This window comes from Ovis aries, chromosome 16 (assembly GCF_016772045.2).
Source record: "Ovis aries strain OAR_USU_Benz2616 breed Rambouillet chromosome 16, ARS-UI_Ramb_v3.0, whole genome shotgun sequence".
Lineage (NCBI taxonomy): Eukaryota > Metazoa > Chordata > Mammalia > Artiodactyla > Bovidae > Ovis > Ovis aries.
Genome location: NC_056069.1, coordinates 65,411,756 through 65,438,789, shown reverse-complemented (window position 1 = coordinate 65,438,789; position 27,034 = coordinate 65,411,756). Strand labels below are relative to the sequence as shown.

The 27,034-nt window shown below is 46.9% G+C and overlaps 2 protein-coding genes across 10 annotated transcripts in view; one reads left to right on the top strand and one right to left on the bottom strand.

The window, feature by feature from the left end:
- Nucleotides 1-1,143: 1,143 nt before the first annotated feature.
- On the bottom strand, nucleotides 1,144-12,649 carry FASTKD3 (FAST kinase domains 3). Of its 5 annotated transcripts, none has more exons than XM_060400276.1 (8): nucleotides 12,558-12,649; nucleotides 12,018-12,216; nucleotides 8,710-10,193; nucleotides 7,278-7,363; nucleotides 5,012-5,186; nucleotides 3,685-3,754; nucleotides 3,239-3,353; nucleotides 1,144-2,133 (listed from the first exon to the last, which is right to left on the bottom strand). In XM_060400276.1, exons 3-8 carry the CDS (start codon nucleotides 10,145-10,147, stop codon nucleotides 2,038-2,040), a joined length of 1,980 nt encoding a protein of 659 aa, XP_060256259.1. In that variant the 5' UTR covers nucleotides 10,148-10,193; nucleotides 12,018-12,216; nucleotides 12,558-12,649; the 3' UTR covers nucleotides 1,144-2,037. The 5 variants fall into 5 exon arrangements, 4 of the variants coding, with proteins under 4 accessions (XP_060256259.1, XP_042089882.1, XP_011952565.2 ...); XM_042233948.2 differs by having other exon boundaries at nucleotides 12,018-12,212; XM_012097175.5 differs by lacking the exon at nucleotides 12,018-12,216 and having other exon boundaries at nucleotides 12,433-12,649.
- Nucleotides 12,650-12,786: 137 nt separating this feature from the next.
- MTRR (5-methyltetrahydrofolate-homocysteine methyltransferase reductase) overlaps nucleotides 12,787-27,034 on the top strand; it is a 33,088-nt gene continuing 18,840 nt past the window's right edge. Inside the window, exons 1-6 of one of the 5 annotated variants that reach the window (XM_042233945.1) lie at nucleotides 12,787-12,823; nucleotides 14,928-15,092; nucleotides 17,063-17,216; nucleotides 19,777-19,894; nucleotides 21,574-21,654; nucleotides 22,314-22,692. In XM_042233945.1, coding sequence (XP_042089879.1) covers nucleotides 14,964-15,092; nucleotides 17,063-17,216; nucleotides 19,777-19,894; nucleotides 21,574-21,654; nucleotides 22,314-22,692 — 861 coding nt within the window. In that variant the 5' untranslated portion in view covers nucleotides 12,787-12,823; nucleotides 14,928-14,963. Of the gene's footprint in view, nucleotides 12,922-14,544; nucleotides 14,567-14,927; nucleotides 15,093-17,062; nucleotides 17,217-19,776; nucleotides 19,895-21,573; nucleotides 21,655-22,313; nucleotides 22,693-27,034 lie in introns of those variants that run through there. The other 4 variants (XM_042233944.1, XM_042233946.2, XM_027980171.2 and 1 more) reach the window with 4 other exon arrangements.

Sequence of the window (27,034 nt, the reverse complement as noted above, 5' to 3'; positions counted from 1 at the left end):
CAACAAAGGTCCAGATATCTAGTCAAAGCGATGGTTTTTCCAGTAGTCATGTATGGATGTTGAGAGCTGGACCAGAAAGAAGGCTGAGAGCCAAAGAATTGACGCTTTTGAACTGTGGTGTTCAAGACTCTTGAGAGTCCTTTGGACTCCAAGGGGACCCAACCAGTCCATCCTAAAGGAGATCAGTCCTGAATATTCATTGGAAAGACTGATGTTGAAGCTGAAATTCCAATACTTTGGCCACCTGATGCGAAGAGCTGACTCATTGGAAGAGAGCCTGATGCTGGGAAAGATTCAAGGTGGGAGAAGGGGATGACAGAGGGGGAGACGGTTGGATGGCATCACCAACTCAATGGGCATGAGTTTGAGCAAGCTCCGGGAGATAGTGGAAGACAGTGGAACCTAGCATGCTGCAGTCCATGGGGTTGCAAAAAGTCAGACATTAACTGAGTGACAGAACTGAACTGAACTGAAGGAGGGGGGATATTGAAGTCTCTGACCTATAGGCAGTTGGTCAGGTCATGTGGCAACTGTCACAAGGGTGGGGGTGAGCGGACAGTCTTGTGGGCCTGAGCCTTCCACCTGTGGGATCTGGAGCTCTCTCCAGGCAGACACTGTCAGAACGGAGTTCAATTGTAGGACCTTCAGTGGGTGCTGGAGCATAGCTTGGAGGTGTGTGGAGATCCCTACCCCCTACCCCCTGGCCGATGCACACACTCTAATTGGGTGCACAACCTTTCTCATCCCCGAAACTTTTAATTCACCATAATGGGACACTGGAGCACACACAGTGAGCTAGGCAGTCTGAAGCCAGGCTCAATTTAGAGGTTTTCCCCTCCAACACCCCCCAACCCTGCTTAGGTTGCCTTTTTCACACCTTTATACCTTTATGAATAAGAAAGCTCCCATACCAATACAAATTTTATTAACTAAAGGACTTCGTCTGTGTAAATCTATAATTCTATACGTTCATATGCAAACTTATTTTCCTTGCTGCTTTTTTTTTTACCATTTATTACTTCCTCTATAAAAATAGGAGATAAAATTTCTTACATTTGTTAGAAGAGCAAGCAAAAGTCTCTCAAGAATATATTTTCAGTTAGCAGATGACCATCACAAGACTCAAGACTTAAAAACAAATAATGACATTTACTCCTTTATTGTACTTGGTCAGCTCTGTTTGATGTATAAAGGTACCTATGATACTAGTGTTTAAAGATTACTTTTAAATTTGCTACTGGTAAGTGCTTAAAACTCAACATTCAAAAAACTAAGATCACAGTATCAGGTTTCATCACTTCATGGCAAACAGAAGGGGAAAAAAAGGAAACAGTGGCAGACTCTATTTTCTTGGGGCTCCAAAATCACTGTGGATGCTGACAGCAGCCACGAAATTAAAAGATGCTTGCTTCCTGGAAGGAAAACTATGACAAACCTAGACAGCGTATTACAAAGCAAAGACATCACCTTGCTGACAAAGGTCCATACTGTCAAAGCTGTGGTTTTTCCAGTAGTCATGTCTGGATGTGACAGTTGGACTATAAAGAAAGCTGAGCACCAAAGAATTGATGCTTTCGAATTGTGGTGTTGGAGAAGGCTCTTGTGAGTCCCTTGGACTGCAAGGAGATCCAACCAGTCCATCCTCAAGGTAAATCCACTCTGAATATTCACGGGGAGGACTGATGCTGAAACTGCAATACTTTGGCCACCTGATGTGAAGAACTGGCTCACTGGAAAAGATCTTGATGCTGGGAAAGATTGAGGGCAGAAGGAGAAGGGGGCAGCAGAAGATGAGATGGTTTGATGGCGTCACTGACTCAATGAGTTTGAGCAAACTCCAGGAGTTGGTAATGGACAGGGAAGCCTGGCGTGCTGCAGTCCATGGGGTTGCAAAGAATCAGACACGCCTTAGTGACACAGCAAAAGTGTATACACAGTATAAGGAAACGAGAGACCCTTTCCAGATCATTCCATAAATAAATGGCTAATTCGCAAGTTCTTTCACTATGTGAGTTCAGAAGTCAGTATTCGTTATTATCAATGACCACCTGAGTTTTGAGAAAATAGTTTTCCTTGTAAATAGTCCACTAATTCCAGTCTTGATTTTAGCATCTCAATCTCATAATAGGGTATCTGTGAAGAGAAGAAAAGAAAACCATCATGATCCTTCATAATCTGAAATCACCTTGGCGTTGGGGGTGCCCTGTCCATCTGTCATGCCCGTCCCCATGGTGGAGCATCAGCTCCTGGCAGGAGGACATCACAGCCAGCTCACGCGTCCTGTGAGCCCAGAGCCTGCGGTGGCACTGCCAGCGCTTCGGGGGGGGACTACACAAGGCTAAACATGATCCTTGTCCCCAGGGAGCCTACAAATCAGGTACCAACTTAAAATGTGCAATAAATACAAAACATAAGCAGAACACACAAATGAAAGTCATGCTTTAGTACTGAGAGGGAGTTTCTGACACTTTACATTAGGGTGAGAGGTTGACCTCACTGGGAGTTAGGAAGGACGAGAATTGGGACACTCCGAGAGGTGGACCCCACCTGAGTGGCCTGGTCGAGGGGGAAAGGCCAGAAGGGAGACTGCTGCGCTCGGAGCAGATGCTCTGGCCGCAGGCAGACCACGGAGCATCCGGAATGCTGAGAGGCAGAGGAGTTTGACTTTATCCCATAAGCGGTAAGGAAACAAGGAGGGTTTCTGAGCACACTGGCAATGATTTGTTTTAAAAAAATTAATCTGGGTGCGTACAAGATGGAGTGGGAAAAAGTAACTACACAGGAAAGCAGAGAGCAGGGTGGTAGACAGCTTGGGTGACAAAAAACCTCCCCGACATGCACGGCGACTCCTCACGGAAGAGCCTGTTAGTGGCCCTCAGTGCAAAGGCAAGCGAGGGCCTCACACCCAGAAGTCGTGAAGGCCCGGGCTTTATGGGCCATCGTGTCCATTTTATTCACTACATCAAGGGAAATTAAAATAGACATTCTAATAATCTAGCAATTCTAAAAGCACAGTAAAGCACAGCTTATACACAATTTAGGGATGCCTCACTTTTGGAAAACAAGTTTAAAAACCGTGTTTCAAAATACAAATCAAGAGACAAGTGTAATGAAGAAAGCTGACGTATAACTAGACATTAGTCTTGGTCCATTGGGCTGCCACACCGCTTAGGACCCTGGGACAAGCAAATCTGAACTAGAAATGGCTTTTGGGGAAACGAAAAAGGCAAAACCGTACCTGGACAACTTGATAACCGAGCAAGCGCAGGTGTCTCTGTTTAGTAGCCTCCTTCCCCAGTAAGTGGTTGCTATTCAGACAAAACCTTTTTGGACCATCAATGCACAGTGCCACTCTAAAAAACGGAGGAGAGAGAAACTTCATTTTCATAACAATCCAAAATATTCATATAGTTTTAGCTTCCAGAGTTTATTTGGGATTTGGCTATGCTTTTGTGCCCATACTGTGTTCAAATGACTCATGACTGTCATCCAATGATTTGATGAAAAAAGCACTCAACTTTATCAACATTAAGGTTCATAAAAAGTGATAAGGAATTTCTAAAACTGGTACGCCATAGTGTTTATCTCCAGACTGTGTCTACCTTTCCACTTTCCTAAGAAACAGTCCTTGTGGATTAACCTGGACAAGTCTCGTAACATCTAGATCACAACGGTTTTCTTTACCTTTTATGTACATCTTCATCAATTGTAAATGGTAATACAAATCCGTCTTCGTCTAATTTAATTTCAACATCTGGTGAGAGAAGAAAGGAAAAAGTCTTCGTGTGATACCCTCACAAACACTAGCTTCCTTCCCTTCTGGTTGTTTTGATTTCTTCCGCACTGCGTTTATCAACTGGGCAGAAGGCTGCAAAGTAACAACCACACCAGACAATGGTGAGAACTTTAATTTAGTCAGAGCTTTGCCCAACCACATCAGGGTAAACTGTGAGGGCTCCCCTGCCCCTGAACAAGAAGGGGGCCTCCGGGTCCCTGGGGCACGGCGGGAATCACACACACTTTCACGCTCCTGGCACCAGGGGGTGGGAACAGTGAAGACGATCCCACACAGCTGGCACCTGGCGTCCCTGAGCTCCAGCGCCCCAGGGGCCGGTGAGACAGCCAGAACCCTGACACATGGGCCCTGGGCGAGCAACCGCCCCGTCCTTCCCTGTAAAGGGAGCTCATGAAGGAGGGGAGTGAGACGTGACCGTGGGAAGCCCAGGAACACTGTCCTCTTTGAGCTGATTGTCTTTGACACAACAGTGTGAAAACAGAAGGCCTCTGACTCTCTAGGCAGTGCCGTCCAGCAAAACTTTCAGCGATGCTAGAAACACTTGTACCAGATACAGAGCACGTCAAGGGTGGCTAGCGCATCTGGGGACCTGAACTGTAAATTTTTACAATTGTAACTGATTAAAATTTAAACAGCAACTAGTATGTGTGGCTACTGTATTGGAGAGCAGTAGCCTGGAGGACAAGTGTTCACATGCTCAGTTGTGTCTGACTCCTCGTGACCCCAGGGACTGGAGCCCACCAGGCTCCTCTGTCCTTGTGTGGAATTTTCTAGGCAAGAATACTGGAGTGGGTTGCCATTTCCTTCTCAAGGGGATCTTCACAATTCAGGGATCGGACTCACGTCTCCTGCATTGGCAGAAGGATTTTTTACCTCTGAGCTGCCTGGGCAGCCCCGAGCGGATAAGAATAGCTGATAATTACTGAGCACTTACTGTGTCCTGGGTATTAGTCTGAGCTACTTCATTTGTTTACTTTGGGTCACTATTCCTCTTGAATGAATGCCCCCAAAGGATGCCCAAAGACATTCTGCTGCATGAGGCTAACCTGCAGGACTCCACCCACAGCGTCCTGGTCCTTCAACCCCACTGCCCACCCCTGTTCCCATTTGCCTTCAGAAGGACCAGCTCCACTCTGTTTCCAGACCTGTGGTGGCTAGTAAGGCCCACAAGTTCCATCAGAGGACTGCATAACAACACAACTCCCTGCTACTTACCTATTGTGTAGCAATAAGGTGTTAACACTTTTGAAGCAAAATACAGTCTTGCTCCTAACAGGTCAATTAGTCCAGTCATCACAGATTTATAAAGGTGAAAATCCATGGGGGTCTCCAGGGAAGAACATGGAGTAAGAAAGGATTTCACTTGAAACTTAGGAAGAAGTTTTGGACCCTAGAAATGTATGTGCAAACGTGAGAAAGAAAATCAGACACAAAATCAGAGAATAAAATGAATGCTGTATAAAAATCTGATCCAAGATTACTTTATAGGCAATGTGTGTCTTTAAGACTTAGCACAAATATCTTTCTCAAAAGGACAATGCCAAATATTCTTTTTGTGAAAAACGTTTTATTTTGAACTGGGGTATAGCTGACTTAACAATGATAGTCGATAGTTTCAGGTGAAGAGGTAAGAGACTCAGCCATGTACATATAGGTATCCATCCCCCCAAGCTCCCTCACCCTCCAGGCTGCCATGGAACATTGAGCAGAGTTTCCTGTCCTACCCCTTGCTGGTTATCCATTTTAAAGACAGCGGTGTGTACATCTCCAACTCAAACTCCCTAACTACCCCTTCCCCTTAACCTTCCCCTTGGCAACCATAAGTTCATTCTCTGAGTCTCTGCTTTGCCAGTCAGCCCATTTATACTGTCTCTTTCGGATTCCACACATAAGGGCTGTCACGCGACACCTCTCCTTCTCTGACTACACGCAGTGTGGCACTCTCTAGGTCCATCCATGTTGCTGCCAATGAGACGATGCCAAATATTCCTGTTATAGTTCAAGACCAATAATCCAAAATACCTTTTAAACGTGTTTTAAATGTAGTCAGTGGTCACAAAAAGAAAAAAAGGAAGGAAGGAAGGAAGAGAAAGAAAGCAAGCCAGCTCAAGAAACATCCCTAGAGCTCTTAGAACTGCTTTAAGGGACTTGAGCACCAGCTGAGTTTTTAATAGTGGAAAATGTGATAGAGCTGACATTTCAGTTTAGTAAGAAAAGGAAATCTATGTAATAATGGTGCTAGTAATTGGTTATCCATCTGGAAAAGAACTAAGCTAGAGTTCTGCCACACATTACAGACTATACTTAACTTCAGGTAAATTAAAGATCTAAACGTAATAGGAAAATAGTATTTTTAAAATTCAGTAAAATATTTATACTACCTTAGGAGTCATAAAATATTCATAAACACAGAAAACCCACCAGCCATAAAAAATGAACTGATTTGACTGTAGAAAACAAACATTTCTGTGTAGCAAAAAGGCATAAACAATATTAAATTAAAACGAAACAAATTTAAAACAAACCAGGGGAACATACATGCAACACACATAATAATTAATGTCTTTTACAACGTGTTCTAGGGCTTCCCTGATAGCTCAGCTGGTAAAGAATCTGCCTGCAATGTGGGAGGCCTGGGTTTGATCCCTGGGTTGGGAAGATCCCTTGAAGGGAAAGGCTACCCACTCCAGTTTCTGGCCTGGAGAATTCCATGGACTGTATAGTCCATGGGGCTGCAAAGAGTTGGACACGACTGAGGGATTTTCACTTTCACTAGGACAAAAAACAAAACAAAAAAGACAAACAACTCTATGAAATAAGAAGGCATAACGAGGCAATTCAGAGCAAATGTAAATGACCAATAAACACGTGAAAATATGTTCAACTTCATTACTGCTCATCAAAACGCAACTGAAGCATGTGACATGACATTTCATTGAGCCAAATGACAAAATTAAAGGCATTAGGAACATACTGCGACGGAAATGGGGGGAGACAGTCACTTTCATTCACTGCTGGTGAAATGAGACATCTACAACTATTAGGGGGAAATGAATCCGTCAGTGTCTGCCAAAAATTAATCCAGCCATCCAGAGGATGAGGTGGTTGGACGGCATCACTGACTCAATGGACAGGAGTTTGAGCAAGCTCTGGGAGATGGGGAAGGACAGGGAAGCCCGGGGTGCAGTCCATGGGGTCGCAAAGAGTTGAACATGACTGAGCGACTGAACAGCAACACCCCATGGTCAGGAATCTAGTCTTTAGATTAAAACAACAAAAGGGCTCCAGTATGAAAGGGTATGTACGCATGTTTATGACAGCATGGCTGATCAAGACAAGCATTGGAAAAGGCCTGTAAGTCTATCCATGATGAGTGGAATTATTAGAGAAGTTTACCTGGTGGCAACTGACTCCAAGTGAATGAAAACTCTGTTTTTTAAAGAGGTTACTCAGCTCAAAAGAGAAGAAACTTAACTTTTACCTTGTAGAACGGGCATTCTAGAATTGAGGTTAAGAAGAGTTGGGTCAGTTGTGCTAGGCTCAGTCTGTCCAAATAGGACTCTTCACCTGAAATACAAAGCATCTTGGTCAGAGTTAAGTTTGAATTTTGCTGTGTGCAATCAGAGAAAAGAATAGCCAGAACACACAACGTTAATTGTGACCATAAAGAAGCACTGAGCACTGAAGAACTGATGCTTTTGAACTGTGGTGTTGGAGAAGACTCTTGAGAGTCCCTTGGACTGCAAGGAGATTCAGCCAGTCCATCCTAAAGGAGATCAGTCCTGAACATTCATTGAAAGGACTGATGCTGAAGCTGAAGCTCCAATCCTTTGGCCAGCTGAGGCAAAGAGCCAACTCTTCTTGGAAAAGACCCTGATGCTGGGAAAGATTGAAGGTGGGAGAAGGGGTTGACAGGGGATGAGATGGTTGGATAGCATCACAGACTCAACAGACATAAGCTTGAGCAGATTTCAGGCGATGGTGACGGACAGGGAAACCTGGCGTGCTGCACTCCATGGAGTCTCCAAGAGTTGGACATGACTGAGCAACTGAACCACAACAACATTAATTAATTCACTCTAATAAGATACCTTTAAATGACACTAGGGAAATAACTTGTTAGAATTAATTATGACTTCCTGCCTGTTATCTCAATGAAATCTCATTCTGGCTTTCAAGAATGCAAGCTCCTAATTGGAGAATATAATTAAAAGTGACAGATACATGTTAGAATTAGAATTAGTGGGGATTCCATTTACCTATGGAGATCTAGATTCTTACACATTTGGGTGGTCTTGAATTAAGATGAACATCTCTCAAAAAAAGGACAGGACGTCCCTGGTGTGGTTAAGCGGGTAAGACCCAATGCTTCCACTGCAGGGGGCATGTGTTTGATCCCTGGTCAAGGAAGTTCCACATGTGGCCAGTTAATAAAGGAAAAAGAATGATACAGCTGCTGTCATCAAAGCTCCTAACATGTTATGATACCACCACTGTCATCACCAGATCTCTACAAGAAGATTCAGTTTCTCAGCTAGGGTAGCAGAGTCTGTTTACCCCAAAATGTTTTATCTCTCCAAGCAATGTTCTACTGGTCTTTAACCCTGTGTTTATGTTAGCATCTGCAACTTCAGATCTCTTCTTCAGATCATAGTGGAAGAAAAAAATAAAGCTCAATAAAAAAGGTACACGCTGTGTATGTGTGCTTAGTTGCTCAGTCGTGTTCAAGTCTTTGCGACTCTTTGAAGAGGAGCCCGTCAGGCTCCTTTGTCTGTGGGATTTTTCAGGCAAGAATACTGGAGTGGCTTGCCATTTCCTTTCCCCCCCCAAAAAAAGAAAAGCTATATACGTGACTTGAAAACATCAAGGTCAAACGATAAGTTTTCTACTCTCAGAAGTCATAACCAACTCACCTTGCAGCTGCTGAAGAAAATATGGGCTGAATATCTTGGCCATAAAATTGACCGGATGCCTCTCAATAAGAGAACACGAATGGAGAAGTTTCAGCAGTGTTTTTGGGGGAAAATGATTGAAGTGGGTTAACAGCATGTTTTCTAGCTTCCTAAATAAAGCAGAAGCATTTGGTGGCAGATAGTTGAGTTTTCCAAATGGCTCGATTAACTTGGCAGTCTGACTAGGTGAAAATTTTTCTGCTTGACAAACAAAAGTTTCTGCCACTGCGTTGAAGATGGGTTCTGAAAGAATCAGCTTTCTGCTGCAGTACTCCATGACTCTGCTGACAAGCTCAGGATCCAGAGTGAGACACAGTGAAGCGACATGCTGCTCCAGGGTTTCGGTAAAGAATCTGTCACTGTGCCCAAAGTATATGAACGCCTCTAAGACTTTTCTGAGCTCTTCACTAGTGAAGCGAGCGATGTGCTGCACGACGTATTTACTCAGTTTGATAACCAGGGGAAGGGCTTGAGTCTGATCAAGGACCACTAGGGCAGTGAGCATCTGGCTCATCAATTTAGGACTCAGGTTGGAAACGAGTGATAGAGAAAAGTGGTTGATCTTATTTAAGAACTTCTGCTGTTGGTCCGCTTTTTCAGGACTTGCCTGTAATAGTCTGTAAAGGGTCACGATATCCTCAGGGGTAAATGCTTCCAAACTTTCCCCTTGCAGCTGATATATGATCAGGTCTAGTGCCAAACAGCCTGGACCGTGCAGTTTAATCAGAGTTTCCCCCAGAATGCAAAGACTGCGAACATCCAGGCTGCCCCTTTCAAGACGATGCTGGCATTCCGCCTCCAGGTTCATCAGCAAGCGACTCTGGGCATCCCCACACAACAGAGTCAAGGCTTGAAAAGCAGTCACCAAACCCGCATTTGACAGATCCGAGGGATTCCGTCCAAATCGATCACACAAAGCTTGAAAGGCACTACTCTCCAGTATTTCTTTTGGCAACCTTTGATCACCATCTTTTCTTTCCACTTCACAAATACGACATAAGGCTCCTGCCATCATAGTATCAGGCAAAGTCTCCAGTGTGCTTATAAAATGTAAGACTTCTCCTGATGAAGTGAAGCTGTTTAGTTTCCTGTAAAACATCTCTTCGTCCACATTTTTAACACTGTGTTCAAACCTGTCCCAGCTGTGTACTTGAGAGAACCCTGGCTCCCCAACTGGATGGAGGTCATTTCCGTTTTCTGAATGAAACTTCTTACAATGGGCATGATGGAACCGGACCCTGATGGGCCCAGGGTGCAGCGACCAGAACCATTGACACAGATGCTCTTTGACTGTCTTGTGAACATGATTTACATGCTGAGTTTTCAGAGCAGCCAGAGCTCCGTGTATCCGAAAGTCAGATAAGTGATAGAGGTTCCTCCTTAAGGTAACTAAAGCCATGCCATCAGAGTCTCAGCTCCTCTTGAGTTACAACTATGTTAAAAGGCTAAAAAAAAAAAAAAAAAAAAAAGTGGTCAAATATATTAGAACACAGTTCATTCAACATCAATGCTTATGAAACTAAGGATGAGTACCCAAAAGGGGTCATTCCCACTAAACATTTTCCACTCAAACATTAGCACCATGTTACTCAGATGTAAAAAAAGAACGAAATTGTGCCATTTGCAGATACTTGGATGGAACTAAAGACTGTTATACAGAGTGAAGTAAATCAGAGAGAAAAACAAATATCCTATATTAATGCATATATAAGGAATTTAAAAAATGGTATAGATGAACTTATTTGCAAAGCAGGAACAGAGACACAGACATAGGGAACAAGGAGGGAGAAGAGGCGGGATAGACGGGGAGATTGGGGTTGACGTATAAACACTACTGATACTACATATACAATAGATAACTGAAGACAGGGACTGCAGCCCTGAAATTCAAAGACGCTTGCTGCTTGAAGAAAAGCTATGACAAACCTAGACAGTGTATTAAAAAGCAGAGACATTACTTTGCTGACAAAGATCTGTATAGTCAAAGCTATGGTTTTTCCAGCAGTCATGTGTGGATGTGAGAGTTGGACCATAAGGAAGGCTGAGTGCCAAAGAATTGATGCTTTTGAACTGTGGTGCTGGAGAAGACTCTCTGAGATTCCCTTGGACAGCAAGGAGATCAAACCAGTCAATTCTCAAGGAACTCAACCCTGAATATTCATTGGAAAGACTGATGCTGAAGCTGAAGTGCCAATCCTTAGGCCACCTGATGCAAAAAGCCAACTCACTGGAAAAGAACCTGATGCTGGGAAAGACTGAAGGTAAAAGGAGAAGGGGATGACAGAGGATGAGATGGTTGGATGGCATCACCGACTCAGTGGACATGAGTTTGAGTGAGCTCCAGGAGAAGGTGAAGGAAGGGGAAACCTGCTGCGATCCGTGGAGTCACAAAGTGTCTGACAAGACTGAGTGACTGAAAACAACAAATGAGAACCTCCTGTGCAGCACAGGGAACTCAGGGCTCTGTGGTGACCTAAATGGGAAGGAAATCCAAAGAAGAGGGGATGTATGCATACCCACGTCTGATTCACTTTCTTGTATAGCAGAAACGAACACAACATATAGTTGTAAACTAATACAATATAGTTGTAAAGCAACAACTATACTCCAATGAAAACAAACAACAGCAAAAAGGCCCAAGTACTAGAAGAATAGTGACTCTGCACCCTAGAGCTTAGAATTGAAACTGTTTACCTCAAATTGGGACTCGAACCCAGCCAAAACCCTGCTTGGGATTTCAACCCACATGGCTGGGTCTGGAACCCAGCCAAAATCCTGAATGGGACTTGAACCCACGTGGCTGGGACTCAAACCCAGCCAAAACCCACAGTACCTGGTTTCAGGACCTAATGAAGCTCAAGTTCCTGATGAATTCAGTGAGACAAAGTGATAGGTAAAAAGTGGGTTTACTCAGATACAGACAGAAGCACACTCCACAGACAGAGACAGAGTGTGGGTCATTGCAGAGGGTGAACGTGGCTGCGAAATTAGGTGTGGTTAGTTTTTATAGGCTGGGTAATTTCATACGCTAATGAGTGGGAGGATTATTCTATTTTGGGGAAGGTGTGGAGATTTTCCAAGAGGTTACAGAATAGAGGCTGGACCTCATAATCATCGCTATCATTTGCCAGGCAATGTTATATTTAATTCTCCCAACAACACAATGAATTAAGTACTTTAACGTCATCTTAGAAACGAGGAAACCGAAGCACAGAGATCTCACGTTGTCCAGTTCACACAGCTAGTAAGCGGCTGAGCCCAGACTTCACCTCGGGTAGTCTGGTTCCTTCGCACGCCTCCTATGTGTTGGTTGACGGAAAGAACTGCACTTGGTCCAACGTTCTCAAAACACACAACTGAAGTGACCATTAATTCACACGGCAAGGGTGAAAAGAGCAGCTTCAAGGTCTCCGAGGGGTCGGTTTCCCGAGAAGGATCTGGCTAGGACTGAGGAACAAGAAGGTCTAGCTTTGCAGATGGAGGGGGAAAAAAAAAAAATTAAAACGCTTATCAACGAAGGGGAAAGGTGGGCCGGCCCCGCTGTGCGAGACCCGGGAACACGAGGGTGCGGGACAGCGGGGGACGGGGAGCCCCGAAGGGGGAGCCGCGTCCTCTCTGGAGGGAAAGGACCTGACGGGCCGGGCGCCCCCAAAACGGGCGCCGCGGAATCCTACGCTCACGCACCGGGAAGGGCGGGAACCGCTTCCGAAGAGCGGGGCGGCGAGCCGGAGAGCGAGCGCCTCAGCGAAGCCGTGGGCCACGCACGCCGGGCAGGGACAGCCAAGCCCACAGCCCGTCTGGATCCCTACCGGACTCCGCGCGCGCCGGGATTCCAGCAACCCACGCGGCTCCGCAGCCCCGCCGGCCTCCGTACGCTCGCCCTTCACCAGAGGGGGCCTCCGGCGCCTCCACCAGGAAGGGGCGGGCACCCCACGTCCAGCGCGCGGTGATTGGCCCGAGCGCCTTTTCCCGAGCCTCTTTATTGGTCCCAGGCTCGAGGCGGAGCGCGCAGGCGCGGGAGCCGGGGCTCCTGTCCCTGAGCTTTTCCCTCAGCAGCCGGGAGGGATTCCTTCAGGTGAGCGTGCCCCGCAGCCGCCGCTACCAGATCTGGGTGACCGCTGGCGGCCTCCACGTCCCTCCTGCCAGACCAGGCTGGACGCGCGCGGGGAGGAGGTCAGGATTCCGGCCTGCGCCGGGGACTCGGCCCTGCGCCCTCACCGTCGCCTCCCGGAGGCGCCGCGGGGCGTGCAGAAAGGCGGAACCGGTCCCGCAGGTCCTTGCGGGCCCTTCCTCCGTCGGGGTCTGTGGTTCCGAACACTGCTTCTAAACGAGGGTCGAAAGGCGCGTTGGGGCATCGGGTTAGGGGGAGGGACGCGGGAGGCCGGCATGCGGGGGGCGCGGACCGGTCCGGACGCCGGTTCCAGCTGCGCGCGCTGGTTCTCCGCCCCGACCTTGTCCTACGGCTCCTGGGGACCCCACCCCCTGACAAACGTGCCTGCTCCGCAAGGTGGTTGAGGGGCCAAGGGTCTCACGCAGCGAGCATCTCGGACGGTGCATGTGGCTCCTGCGAAGTGCCCCAGGTCCTTGGCTTGGATAGTGGTCGAGGCCCTTTCCATCGCTGCGCTGTCGTGCTTCTGGATCAGCTCGGTGTGTAGTATCTCCACGTCGTTCCCTTACCCGTTTATCTAGAGTTGGAAAGAAAGGAGAAAGAGCGCTCAGTAGTGTCCGGCTTTTGCGATCCCATGAACTGTGGCCCGCCAGGCTTCTCTGCCCATGAGATTCTCCAGGCAAGAATACTGGAGTGGGTTGCCACTCCACGTCTCCAGGGGATCTTCGCGACCCAGCAGTTGAACCCAGGTCTCGATGCTTTACCGACTGAGCTATGCGGGAAGCTTTCTGTTTTGTTTTTTTTTTTAAATCCAGAGTTAACCTCTTGCGTACCCGCTGTATCCAGCCCTGTTCTGTTCCGCAGGTTGTTCCCTGCTTTTTAGCATCCTGCTTATTAATACTGTGCTTTTACCGTTTAATTCCTTCGTGGCTTTAAGTTGTCCTCAGATCTAATTAGCCAGATGAGCAAAAAAGTATCTGCAGTTCCTTCCCCAAAAGCCAAGTGTGGGGTTTGAGTTTCAGTTTGCCAGGCGTGCTTAAGTTGCTTCAGTCGTGTCCTACTCTTTGTGACCCCGTGGATTGTAGCCCACCAGGCATGGCAACCCACTCAGAATCTCATGGGCAGAGGAGCCTAGTAGTAGTAGTTTAGTTGGTAAGTCGTGTCGACTCTTGCCACCCGGTAGACTGTAGCCTGCCAGGCTCCTCTGTCCATGGGATTCTCCAGGCAAGAGTACTGGAGTGGGCTGCCATGCCCTCCAGAGGATCTTCCCAACCCAGCAATCTAACCAGGTGTCTCTTGTATCTCCTGTGTTGGCAAGCGGGTTCTTTACCACTAGTTCTACCTGGGAAGCCTAAATCCTTACATATTGAGTATCTCAAGTTTAGACACTTGAGGTGTCGTGAAAAATCTGTGAGCCCTTTATTTTACTCCCGGGTGTCTGTTCAGGAAAAAACATAAAACTAGTAAAAGATGTGAGTGGATTAGAAGTGTTTTTCTCTGTTTATAGGTATGTATGTTTACACATGCATGCAGACGTATATGAAATTGAATTAAATAAGAAAGGTATTAACTAGAGTACTGTGATTTATTTAGCATTGGGATCAAGTAGGAATCAATCAAATTTTTGCCATTTTAGTGAATTTTTAATTTTACCTTTTTTTAAAAGAGCAAAGGTATCTGAAATTTATTGGACACTGCTGTCTTTGTCAGGTAGGTACCGTCATTATCTCCCCTCTAAAGGTGCAAAACCAAGAGACTGGTCAGTAGGCCTGAGTCCAGCCTGAAGTTCCCCTCCTATGAATGGTCACTCCTGGCTGGATTCAAGCCCTGGTAGTCTGGCCCCAGAATCTGATCTCTGAGCTGTGGCATTAGAGCTTTCCTTGGATTTGCCTTGATTTAATAAATAGTCTCTTTCTTAGACCTTAAGAATTAATGCTAAAAAACTTAGTAAGTCTGTTTTATGTTATCCCTGGATATTGTTGCAGTCCATTTTTAATTAAGAAAATTAATACATGCAGGTTGTTACTGCTCCATTAAAAGAGAAATCCCTTTTTCCCTTTCCGTCTTACAGTGTAACTATTACAGCTATAGCATATGCCTTGAGGTGATGAGGAGGTTTTTGTTACTCTATGCTACACAACGAGGACAAGCAAAGGCCATAGCCGAAGAGATAAGTGAAAAAGCAGTTACGTACGGTTTTTCCGCAGATCTCCACTGTATTAGTGAGTCGGATAAGGTAAGTCATGGTTTTTACTGTGTTTCGTGCTTTGAAGTATCTTAGTTGGGAATTGATGTTAAAAAATGAAGTGGGACCCTAAATGTCACCATGATCCTTTTTTTGTTTTTTTAAACACTTAGAAATTCATTTTATCAACTATGTTGTAAGACTTCTGCCAATTTTTTTTCTCTGTGTATGTGTTAAACTACATGGTCTTAAAAACTAGGATGACTAACCACTTTCAACTATAAATGGAACTAGTATATTTGCCTTGTTTTTCTCACTGGGTGCCTGGGAACAAATGAGGTGTGTCTGTTCACAGGAACATGTGAGCTTTCCACCTCATGAATCCTGGTGCCCTGTACAAACTTCCCGGAAATAATGGCCTTGTCATTTGTGCCAGAGTTCGTCTGAGTGAAGAACCACTGAAGTCTTTTGTGAAGACAGAAATTAGAGCGAAGGTGTAGGATCTGCGGGAGCCTGGGGGACTGCCTGAGTTTCTGCATTCAGTCTCTGCAGAAGTTCCCACCTTAGGATTGTTGTTATTGTTGTTCAGGAGCTATGTCCTGTCGCTCTGTTGGTGACCCCGTGGACTGCAGCATGCCAGGGCTCCCTGTCCTCCACTACCTCCCAGAGTTTGCTCAGTGTTCACTGAGTTGTCTGCATGAGATCTTAACAGATCTGTGCTTAGAATACCTAGTCTGAGGCCTTCAGGTTATAGTCTCATGCATTTCAGGCCTTAGGGCATGGCAGCCCACTTCAGTATTCTTGTCTGGAGAATCCCACGGACAGAGGAGCCTGGCGGGCTACAGTCCGTGGGGTTGCAGAGAGTCGGACACCACTAAACGACTAACACTCACTCAGGCTTGAGCCACGAGCAGGGCTCTTCTAACGCCCGTGGTGATGTGCCAGCCACTAAGTCCTCGAATTCAGCTCAGTACTTGAAAAAGCACCCAGCCATGCACTCTCGCTCCAGTTCACAGCCTCCTCTGTTCCTTCCTACGTGTCTGGTCGGAAAGACTAGCCTGTCAGCCACAGAGGTGAATTATAAGCTCAGCTCCTAGAGGGGAAACCACCGAGTTCCTTGATGCCACTAGTTCTACTCTGCCGACGTCCCGACGGAGCCACTCACCTAGGCAGGAGGCTCCTGGTGGGGAGCCAGTCATCCAGCTGGGAGGGTCCTGGGGCACTGCCAGGCATGGGCTCTGTGATCCTGCAGCACGTTCAGAGTGAGTCGTGGTGCCACAGGATGGAGCTCCGTCCAAATCTGTTACTAACCCCAGAGACAGAGTCAGCAGCATCAGGCAACTAGCCCTAACATGGCCCCCTCGCCAGTGACCCCAGTGGGGCCAGCAGCTCTTTGAAAAGTTAAGTCAGTAGTGAGTTGTTTTTGATACCACGGTAGTCGTGTTGTTTGCTCTCCTCAGCTGAATGGTTTCTCCAGTTGTTCCTCATCCAACTTTAACCTAATAGCTCTCTGTCCTCCTCAATCAGTCGTCTTTTTCAAGGTAAAGTCACTCACTGTAAACTGCAGAGTTGTGTTCTAGAAGCATTGAGTCGCCTAGTAAGATGTTAGCTCAAATCTTCACCTGTTACCGTCAGCATGAGAAGTGAAGTGAACGCCTCGGAGCTGAGTGATAGTAGAGCTCATGATTGTGAACAGAGAGAGTGAAGTGCTTAATTGGGAGGACTTGAAATTTAGCTGAGAATTAGAATAAGGAAACGTGAATTTTAAGGCTTGGAAACACCAGTGATCCCAGTATTCCATTTTCTTGGCTCTCTGGAACCCTGAGGCGGTCAGGCCCTTCCTGACAGCTAGGTTTCCTGATCTCTGAGGAGTAACACTTTCACTTTGCCGTTTAAAATGCTCCGTGTGCCTCTCTGCCATTATGTGACACAGACGCTGGGACGGAAAATGAAGCTGATTGTTTTGCTGGTATGTTGTCTGCATAGCAGTAGATCTCTGACATGACACCCTTGTTTTATAGTATGATCTGAACACTGAAACAGCCCCTCTTGTGATGGTGGTTTCTACCACGGGCAACGGAGACCCGCCTGACACAGCCCGCAAGTTTGTTAAAGCCATACAGGACAAGACGCTGCCGCCTGACTTCCTGGCTCACCTGCGGTACGGATTACTAGGTGTGGACTGTGTTTTGTGTAGTTACTGGAATGTTACTGCTGGCTGTAGCGCTAGTATCTGGATGTGTTTTTCAAAGCCATGGTGCACCATTGTATAGATTTTGTCCTTCTCGAGTTTTGATAAGTTTTATGTGTGTATAATATTTGAGGGTAAGCAAGGTGTTGTTTCCTAGCTATGACCCCCCAGCAGCTCCTCTGGAGGCCCACAAATAGCATCTTAACCTCGGGCGCATACCAGATTCAACTGGGAAATACTTCCGAAATGTTAGTGGTTGGGCCCCACCCCAAATCTGCTAAAACCCAAGGAGCAACCCGGAATGCTGTGTGTTTTTGTGTTTTTTTTTTCCTCAAAGTTCTCATGTGACAGCTTCCTTAGCAGACGGCCATTCCCCTGGGATACTGGTTCTCCAGCCTGGCCGCACACTAGCATCTGCTGGGAGTTTTCCTCCCAATGTCGTGGCTTTGAGTGGCGCCCCCACCGCGCTGTGATTCCGACTTAATCATTCTGAAGTAGGGTCCTGGGACCAGTGTTTTTTAAAGCTCTCAGGTGACTACTATGTACCCCAACTTAAGAAGCACTGGCCTAATGTAGGGCTCTGTGAAGAACAGCTTTAAAATATTAAAGGCTCAGAAGGACCAGCTCAGTGAGATAGTTGCACCAGAGATGGAATTCAGGGTCCATTTGCCTGGCTCGCACTCTCTGTTCTCCTTTGCGAGGAGTTTTGGGGAGGGTATCTAGAAAGGATGGAATCTGCGATGATAAGCAACTGGATAGGGATGGAGATGATGAGCCTGGCTGAGATCTGTCGTGTATAGTGTATTCAAGAGAGGATTTTAGAATGTGTATAGCTTTTTAATTCAGTTTTTCCAATTTATTTATTTAGAAGAGTGAACATGTACATATTGCTTTAAAAATTCCTCAGAATTATTTAAAAGGAAAGACTGAAGCCTGTCTGGCCATTTTAGTCAATCTTAGGCCCGTGTATGGGCCCACCGATGGACTGCTCACCTTGTTCTTGTAGGAAAAATCCAGGGAGACAAACAAGTGCAAAATTTAAGCTCTTAATTTAAAATTTTCAACTAAGTGTGAAAGTGTTAGTCCATTTCTTAAGAGGAAACACAGAAGCAATTCTTAATATACCAACACAGCAACAGCAAATAAATGGTCGTTTGTGTTTTGGATGTAGCTCTTGTTCTAAATTAGGAGTCAGTAAACTCTATAAAGGACCAGATAGTAAATACTTTAGGCTTCATAAGTCACTGGTCTATCTAACAACTATTTATCTCTGCTGTTGGAGCTTGAAAGCTGCCTTAACAAGGTATGAACAGTTGGACCTGGCTGTGTTCCAATAAAACTTTATTTGCAGAGACAATGGATGGTAATTGCCCACAGGCTGTAGTTTGCAGACCCTGCAGTGGGATCAGAAAAGCCTGAAAATACAGATGTTGCATGTTCTTATGAAAGGAGCAAAGGTTGTTTGCTCTTCAGCAAAGGTTGTTGCTAAACCATGAAAGACGCCGGGATTCTTGGCCTCCAGAGAAGAATTCAGTCCCAGGCCAGTGACGAGGCTTGATTGCTCAGAGCTTTTATGTAATAAAGTTTTATTACAGTATTAAACAGATAGAGAAGGCTTCTGACATAGACATCAGAAGGGAACAGAAAGAGTTCCCTCCCCCCCTACCCCCTGCTAGCCTTTAGCAGTGTATTGTATACCTGTCAACAGGCTGCTAATTAGAGAAAGGAGATATCCCAACACTCAGAGAATGAGCCCCTCACCCACAACATGCATTTTGAGATAACGTTGGCACCAGGTGAGTCATCCCGGGCCATAAAACGACTGACATGAATCTTGAAGAAAGGTTTCCAAGAAAATATATACTTTCATTAACAGTTATAGATTAGGGGAACAATGTATGAGTAGAACATATAGGTGTGTTGAGCCCTTGTCATTCTAAGTCCTAAGAGGAAAGACAAGGGTCTAAGGTAAATACATAGTTCATTAACATAGCTTAAGACAAATATTTCCACAAGAAAAACGCATTGGTTAGCTCAAGGTTTGAGAAAAGTTAAGTTCTGGTGGAGCCAGGTGTCCTCATGGCAACACAGAATTTTAAGAGAAACCTCTTTTTAAATTTGTATAGAGAAGGGGAAAACATTTAACACTAATATGTTTTCTCCTGCTGCTAGAGGGAGAGAGAGAAAAAGTATCTGACACTTGCAGCCTATTTCCTCCCTTTGGAGACCCCTGGCCTTCCTGCCTGTTACCCTCTCATTTAGTTTGCTAACCCTTATATGCAGATTACCATATTTTTACACAGATTCATGGAAACAAAAATGTGAGATACATTTCTGTTAACAGTGGTCCAAAGTACTTGTTTTGTTTCTGTTTGCATAGTTAGCATTCCTCAAGGGAAAAATAAGAACATATGAAGCTACACATTACTTCCTGTTCCATCAAGAAGAGCTTTGAATAGTGTTCTTCTGAATGTTGTGTTTCTCTCTTCTGTATATGGTTAAATTTAAACCTTACTGCATGCTAATAACCCATTTGGACTCCAGGTCTGGGTGATTCAGAATACACGTACTTCTGTAACGGGGGGAAGGTAATTGATAAACGCCTTCAGGAGCTTGGAGCCCAGCGTTTCTACGACACTGGCCACGCGGATGACTGTGTAGGGTAAGAGCAATGTACCTCTGTCATTTCCAGTAAACCATGTTTGTACATGATGTAGGTTAGTTTACAAAAGGGGTTCACTTTTGAACTAGCATTAACTTCAGTCCTGAAAGCCCTATTTTAGTTTTGGGACCAAGGAAAATCCTCCAGAGCTTGATTTATCTGTTTTGCCGAATTTTTTTTTTTTTTTAAGTGCCTCGTCCATCTCAGTGTCTGCTAATGGAAGACACTAGGAAGGTAGCCCAGTACAGTTACCTCAGGCTTGGAAGTGTGCGGCTGTTTGCAAAAGTCATTGTTTCCTTTAGGAACTTGGAGAGCGTGTGCCTGCAGGGTAGTGACTGGACTCTGGACCTCCCTGTGGAGGGCACCCGGCCCGTGCGTTACACGTGGAGAAGGCGGGCCACAGGCCTTCCCGGCACCCTGGCTCCTTGGCACTCTCTTTCCCTGTCTTCAGGGTCATTTACCACCCTGCCAACCAGGAATATAATTTCTGTTTCATTAATTTGTTCTTGTTTTTACAGTTCAGTATTTCACCCTATGTGCCACCTTACAAATCCTCTTAACGTGTGAACTCAAAGACCTTATTGGATTGTCCTTGCTCTGTCACGACAGCACATGCATGCACTTGATCTTTTTTCCTGCTGGCTCTGTGTATTACGTAAATCTCACCCACTGGATCTGGGCTTATGCAACATGACAGGTTCAGCAAAGGCTGTGCTTTTCTGCATATACCACCTTGCACGGGCATGTTGGAGACACTTGTGTTTGCCCGCAACTCACCTTTGTGAGTCCATACGTCCGTCATTTTCTGCAGCTGTGATGCTGCGAGTTTTTTCCCATTGCCCCAGGGCACATGTCCCTTATGGTGACAGCTCCACCACCTTGCCTTGCCTGTTGCCTCTCAGTTTTGTCTCGCTGTGTTGGGCTCTTTTCCCCACGAAAAACCTTGTTGGGATTAAATGTTTATTGTCCTGTGTGAGCTGTTTAAATGCTAAATGCTTATAAATCCATTATTCCTATTGCTCAACTCATATTTTACTTCAGAGGCTTTTGACTTCACTGTTTATTTATTGCACTGACCATTAAAATTCTTCAATGTGTATTTCAGCAGTCTGCATCTCTAAAATTTGCAACCTAAGTACTTTTCTAAAATTAGAATATTTTCAAGGAGACATCTTGGCTTACTGTACCACCACACTGAAGGGGTTAAGAATGTAGACTGGAGTTAAAATACCTGCATTCAGATCCTTGGTTTTCCTCACTTAATGATGATGAAGCACTGGTCAAATTACTTAAACTTTTTGTGTCTTGGTGTCCCCCCTTGTGAAATGGATAATAACAGTATATATTGTTTAAGATTCTTTGAAGCATTAAATGAATGAATAAAACTTGTTGTTTTAGAACAATGCCCACCATATAGTGCATACTCAGTGGGCATGAGCTTTCTTGTAATAGTATTACCATACTAGTATTTCTGAGTTGTGAGAATGGTGTTTTAAATGTAGCTGTCATTGAGGCATTAATTTTATACGCTTGCTTTTCCAAATGTTCCTGAGGGATGGATGTACTGTGTCACCAAACTCTGAACTATGTGCCACGTGAGCAGTAAATGAATACAATGAAATTATAGCCAAAGTCTCGGTAAGACAGAGGTCTAAAATGTGTCTCCTCTTGTCACTTAGCTCTATGAATTGGAACTTTATTGATCTTTTGCAACCCCAAGGACTAGTCTGCCGGGCTCCTCTGTCCGTGGGATTTTCCTGGCAAGTATACTGGAGTGGGTTGCCATTTCCTTCTCCACCCAGTAGTCAGTAGATGAGCATATTTTACAGTGTACTTACGGTTAATTCAGCTCTCCTAAAGGATGATTGAAGGGTTGAGCTATTAGTCAAAGAGCATTAATCTGGAGTGGTTTCTTGGCGATATCTTAGTCTGTAGGAAACAAAGATCAGCAAATTGACTAGGCAAAAAAAGGTGGTGCATTTGATAATTATCATTTATTAGAGTAGACTTGGATTTTGAGTATGTTCCGTTAGCCTCATCAGAATTTAGCATGCCTGTTTAAAACCACATCTTCTTATAATATCAACTCTATTTTAGGAAGTTAAGTGGAATCTTACTCCTGTTATTACCTTTTACTAAATCATCTACATTTTTGTTCTCTGACTTTTGTGCTTGTTCGTACATTTTTATAGCTCAGTGCTAATTAACATAGTAATATTTTGCTCTTTAGCTAAATCATAAGTATTTTTGATTACTTATTGATTACTATTGTATTCTAAATAGCCTTCATAGTGAATGTTTCTGACCGTTGCACAGCATTCTGTCAAGTGGACAGATTCTCCCATTATCCCATTGTTATGTGTTTAAATGAAGAACTTAAAGTGTTTGTTTCTTTTTTCTTTTTTTTTTTACAACTCAGTTTAGAACTTGTGGTTGAGCCATGGATTAATGGACTCTGGGCCGCCCTCGAGAAGCATTTTCTGTTGAACAGAGGAAGAGGGGACGTGAGTGAAACTCTCACAATGGCATCTCTTGCCTCCCGGAGGACAGACCCCATGACGCCGGAATTATTACACGTGGAATCACAAGTTGGACTTCTGAGATTAGATGATTCTGGAGGAAAGGCTGCTGAAGTTTTGGAACAAAATGCAGTGAACAGTGGTCAATCAAGTACTCTGATTGCAGACTTTGAGGCCTCGCTTACCCGTTCAGTACCCCCACTTTCACAAGCCTCTCTGAATATTCCCTCTTTACCACCGGAATATTTAGAGGTGCATCTGGAGGAGGCCCTTGGCCAGGTAAGCAGTGATGTTGGTGGTATTTTTTAAATTATGTTATGGTGGAGGCCAACAAACTATGGCGTGTTGGGTGACGGTGGTCTACCAGCTCTTGTGTAAATAGAGTTTTATTGGAACAGAGCCATGCCCATCCAAGGCTGCTTCTGCACTGCAGTGGTGGAGTTGAGTAGCTCCCAAAGAGGCGTTACCTCCAGGCGTCAAAGATGCGCTTGTGTTATTACCTGGCTTCTCTTTGAGGAAGTAAATGGGTATGAGCTCAGTTTCTCCATTCCTTTGGAGAAGTAACGTCTTGTCTTCTTGCCTTAGATGTCAGTCAGGTGAGGGCGAGTTGTGGGCTGTCAGAAGACTGTCTCAGCAACTAGTTTGAGTCAGGTGCAGTAAGATCACTTTTCCAGTGTGGATCTTTGCTGTCTTGGGATACTCCATTTTAGGGGTTTTTCTTTCTTTTGGTAATATTTTATAGACCTGTTTCTGTCTGTTTAAGTCTTTTTTTCTATGCCTTGAGTATCTTCCCTATCAGTAAATAAATGACCTTGAAGTGATCTGTACATTTCAGAGCATCAAGTTGAATAATAGCTAATATTACCCCACGATTGTCAGTATATGGTTCCCTGAAATTTCTTCCAGCGTGCTTGGAATAAACTTCCAGGGCAGCCGGTCTTGTGACGCTTGGCTGACCCCTCTCTGTTCAGAGGGAGTCCTATGTGGGTTTTCTCAGGTAAACCACACTTAACGCAATTGTCGTGATTTCTGGTTTCTTCTTTTCCTTTAATTAAATGAGGCGAGACATGTGAGAAACAGTGTAAGTGCAACTTTCTAGTTTATTTGAAAACTGTTTGCGAACACTTGATAATGCATACCAGTGTTTTCAGCATCATATTTTTACAGTGTTTTTCTAATGCATTCAGACAAACAGGTAGGTTTTTATATGACCTTCCCTGGGTTATTGTTTTCACGCTCATGTTTCATTCTTTATTAAAAGGGATTATCACAACAAGTACGTCTTAGTCAGGATTGGGGACAGGTGCGGTGGCTGTGGTAAATGTGCCGGGCGGGTGGGCTCAGGGTGGCGAGCTGACCCTGGGTTTGCGCTGCAAGGATGAGTGTGTGTGGCAGGGGTGTCGCTCTCTGATTGATCTGATGAGGCGCTTCACTTAGGATCTGCTTGAGAGTTTCTTTTACAATAGGTGTCATTAAATAGACTTGAGTTGTTGGTAATGTCTTTAAAAGATTTTTTAAAATCTCAACTATTTAACGGAAACTTGTGTAAATCTGTTTAAAGGACATACCTAGAGGATCAGGGATTGAGGAAAATAAGTTTCCTGTTTCAGGGCGTCATCTTGGGATAACCCCCTTGAGGAGCGGGGCGGGTGGGGGAGGGGATGATGGCGCCGGGTTGAGCAGAGCCGGAAGCTGAGCTTCGGTGCACGCGCGCTCAGTCACTTCCATCCTGTCCGACTCTTGGTGACCCCAGGTACTGTAGCCCACCAGGCTCACCCCTTCATGGGATTATTCCTCCAGGCAGGAATACTGGAGTGGGTTGCTATGCCCTCCTCCTGGGGATCTTCCCGACCCAGGGATCGAAACCGCGTCTCTGTCATCTGCACTGGCTGGTGGGTTCTTGACCGCTAGCGCCCCCTGGGAAGCCGGAGCTTCGTGCAGCCCACAGAGCCCACAGCCGTCCCACTCCACCCAGCGCCGTCTCCGCGTCCCTGGTGCCCCCGCCGCCGTGGGGCTGCCTGGACCGTGGGCTACGCGCTGCACGGCCTCGGTGGGCGCATCTCGGGGCCCTGCCCAGAGCCCTTCCCTGCCCCGGGCCCCCAGCCCTGGCGGCCTCCCGTGTCGCCCAGTGTCTGGGTGGGGTGTGCGGCCCTGAGCTGCCAGGGCCTGCCAGGTGGGAAGCACCTCTCCTGGCGAAGGGCAGGAGGAGAGAGTGCATCCTCCTCTCGGGAGGGGACGTCCTGACACGCCGGACCGCACCATGGGTCCTGAGTCTCCACAGGCCGTGGGGACGCCAGCGTCGTCTCACCGGCGTGAAGGCGTTGACGCGGCGGGCCTGGATGAGGTTTCCTGAGTGTCCAGACGGTCCCCATTTACTCACGCCATCTTGTGCCAGTGAGCAGGAGCGTTATCGCGGTCTTGGGGCAAAATGGTAAACAGTACGTGCCTGTGAGCACGTCTGGTCCTGTGTGGGCGGAGATGGGAAAGAGCACGTTGGCCACATCTTCTTGGATGAGCCCTGCACAAGAGGCTGCCTTAACTGCTCTATCAGAGAACCATCCACCCGCGCGCGGCTGGGGCTGCTGCTTGTTTGGGTTGCTGCTGGCTCAGGGTCATCCCCCTGAAACCAGGACCTGTCTGGTTTCTCCAGGGGCCCGATTGGTGAATTCCATGGAGCCATGATAGACACCCTCCTGTGTCCTTCAGCTTTTTAAGGATTGTTTTGATATCTGTCTCTCTCCCTAGTATTGTCTAATTTTCATCTTTTTTTTTTTGATGGAGAGAGAGAGGTGTCAGGTTCAGAGGCTTCTTCTTGACCCTCCCCACTGTGAAGGCTTGTAGCCCACAGGCCAGGATTTCACTCCTAACCGCCAGGTGAGCCACTGGCTGGGCCCTTTGAGCCAGACTTGAGCCAGGACTCCGGCCACCCCTGGCTGCAGACCTCGGGGCTGTGTGGGCCCCCAGCTGCACTGCCCTCTCCCCGCCGTCCCTGAGTCCAGTGCTCGTTTACCCCTGGACTCCAGTCACCCCCGGCCTCAGGCCTCGGGGCTGTGTGGGCCCCCAGCTGCACTGCCCTCTCCCCGCCGTCCCTGAGTCCAGTGCTCGTTTACCCCTGGGGGCGGCATCGGCGAGTGCGGTCTCTGTGCCTCACGGAGTCGCTCCTCCTGGGGCCTGCCTGCTCCTGCCGTCATGGGGGCGGGCTCCAGGTCTGACAGCTGACCCAGGTCCAGCAGCGGGACGGGGCTCTCGAGCTTTCATTGGACAGCTTCCGCTCAGTGTCTTGGTTTCTTTTCCTCGTGAGGACTGGTCCAGTGCTCTTGCCGGCTGCCCGTTCATTATGAGCCTCTGGAAGCCATGTGCCATCATTCTCGTTATTTCTGGGAGTTGGGCCCTCGGCCGCCCCCCAGCTTTTCTACTCACTGTGGTCCTTGTGCATACCCCTCCCTGGTGTTCCTGGCCAGGTGCTCCCACCTCCCTCAGTTCTTGGTGCCGGGGGTGGGGGCGCCTGCTCTGTGAGCGCTGGTCAGCGGGTGAGCTTGCTGCTGCTGCCCCGACCAGCGTGGTCCTGTGGGCCTTGGCCGTGAGGTGGTCTCTGGGTGCTCCAGGGAGCATCTGTCGGCTGGTGGGTGTGGCCTTGCATGGTTTTGTCCTTTCTGGTCGGCCCTCTTCTCTGAGCTTTTCAATCCCGTCTTCAAACGTCTTGGCATCTCTGCCCCACTTTGCTTTTCCTTTGCTCTAGTCGCCCTGCTGGCCGTGTGTTTATGTCATCTCTGGGGCTCTGCCAGGGTGAGGAAAGCCTGAGTCCTGGGCGAGCATCCCAGTTAGAAAGCCCTTCGTCCAGACCTCTGTCCTGCCCTGCCTGGCCCAGGACCTCGGCCTCCTGTCTGGGGCACACGTGTTCTGCTGATGCATGGTGCTGTCCTGCCTTCTTTGGAGCTGGCCCAGTGCACAGGCAGCCAGGCCTGTTGCTTCTTAACTGTAGTTATTGGTCCAGCAGCCAGGAGGAGAGATAGGGTGCGGGGTGGAGTCCCTGCATTGTCTTAACACAAGAAGGGAGCTCTTGCCCTTAGGGAAGGAGCAGCCCCTTCCGCGGGCGCCAGAGCTCATCTCGGGACTGAAGACGCTCACCCAGGTGTCCCTCTCCCATTCTTCCCTGCCGAGCCTTCCCTGGCTTTCTCTGCCCTCAGGCTGCAGCAGGTGAGTGCTCCTGTGTAAGCTACTGAGAGTGTCCTCTGGCTTTCACTGGTGGATTTTAGTTGTTGCCTCATTATTCTTGGCTCTTTGCATTTTTTCCAAAAGTGTCGGTGAAGCTTGGCCGGAGGCCTGCAGTCCCAGCGGCCGATCGTGCCGCGCCCTCCTCGTTCCTGAGCACTGTCCCCAGGTGTGCTCTCACTGCCGGCCGGGGCAGCCCTCCAGCGCCACACGCCCATTTTAGCGACTTGCTCGGGCCACTCTGGCCCTGGCTGTCCCAGGCTGGGTTCCCGGGAATCACTGTGAGATGGTCTTCGGGGCCTCCTCCTCACCTTGGGATGTCAGAAGGCAAGAGCCGGATAGGGCACAGGAGAAGCTGAGCTGCAGGCCTTCAGGGTTGTCCTGGGTTGTGCACAGGGGCTGGGCCTTT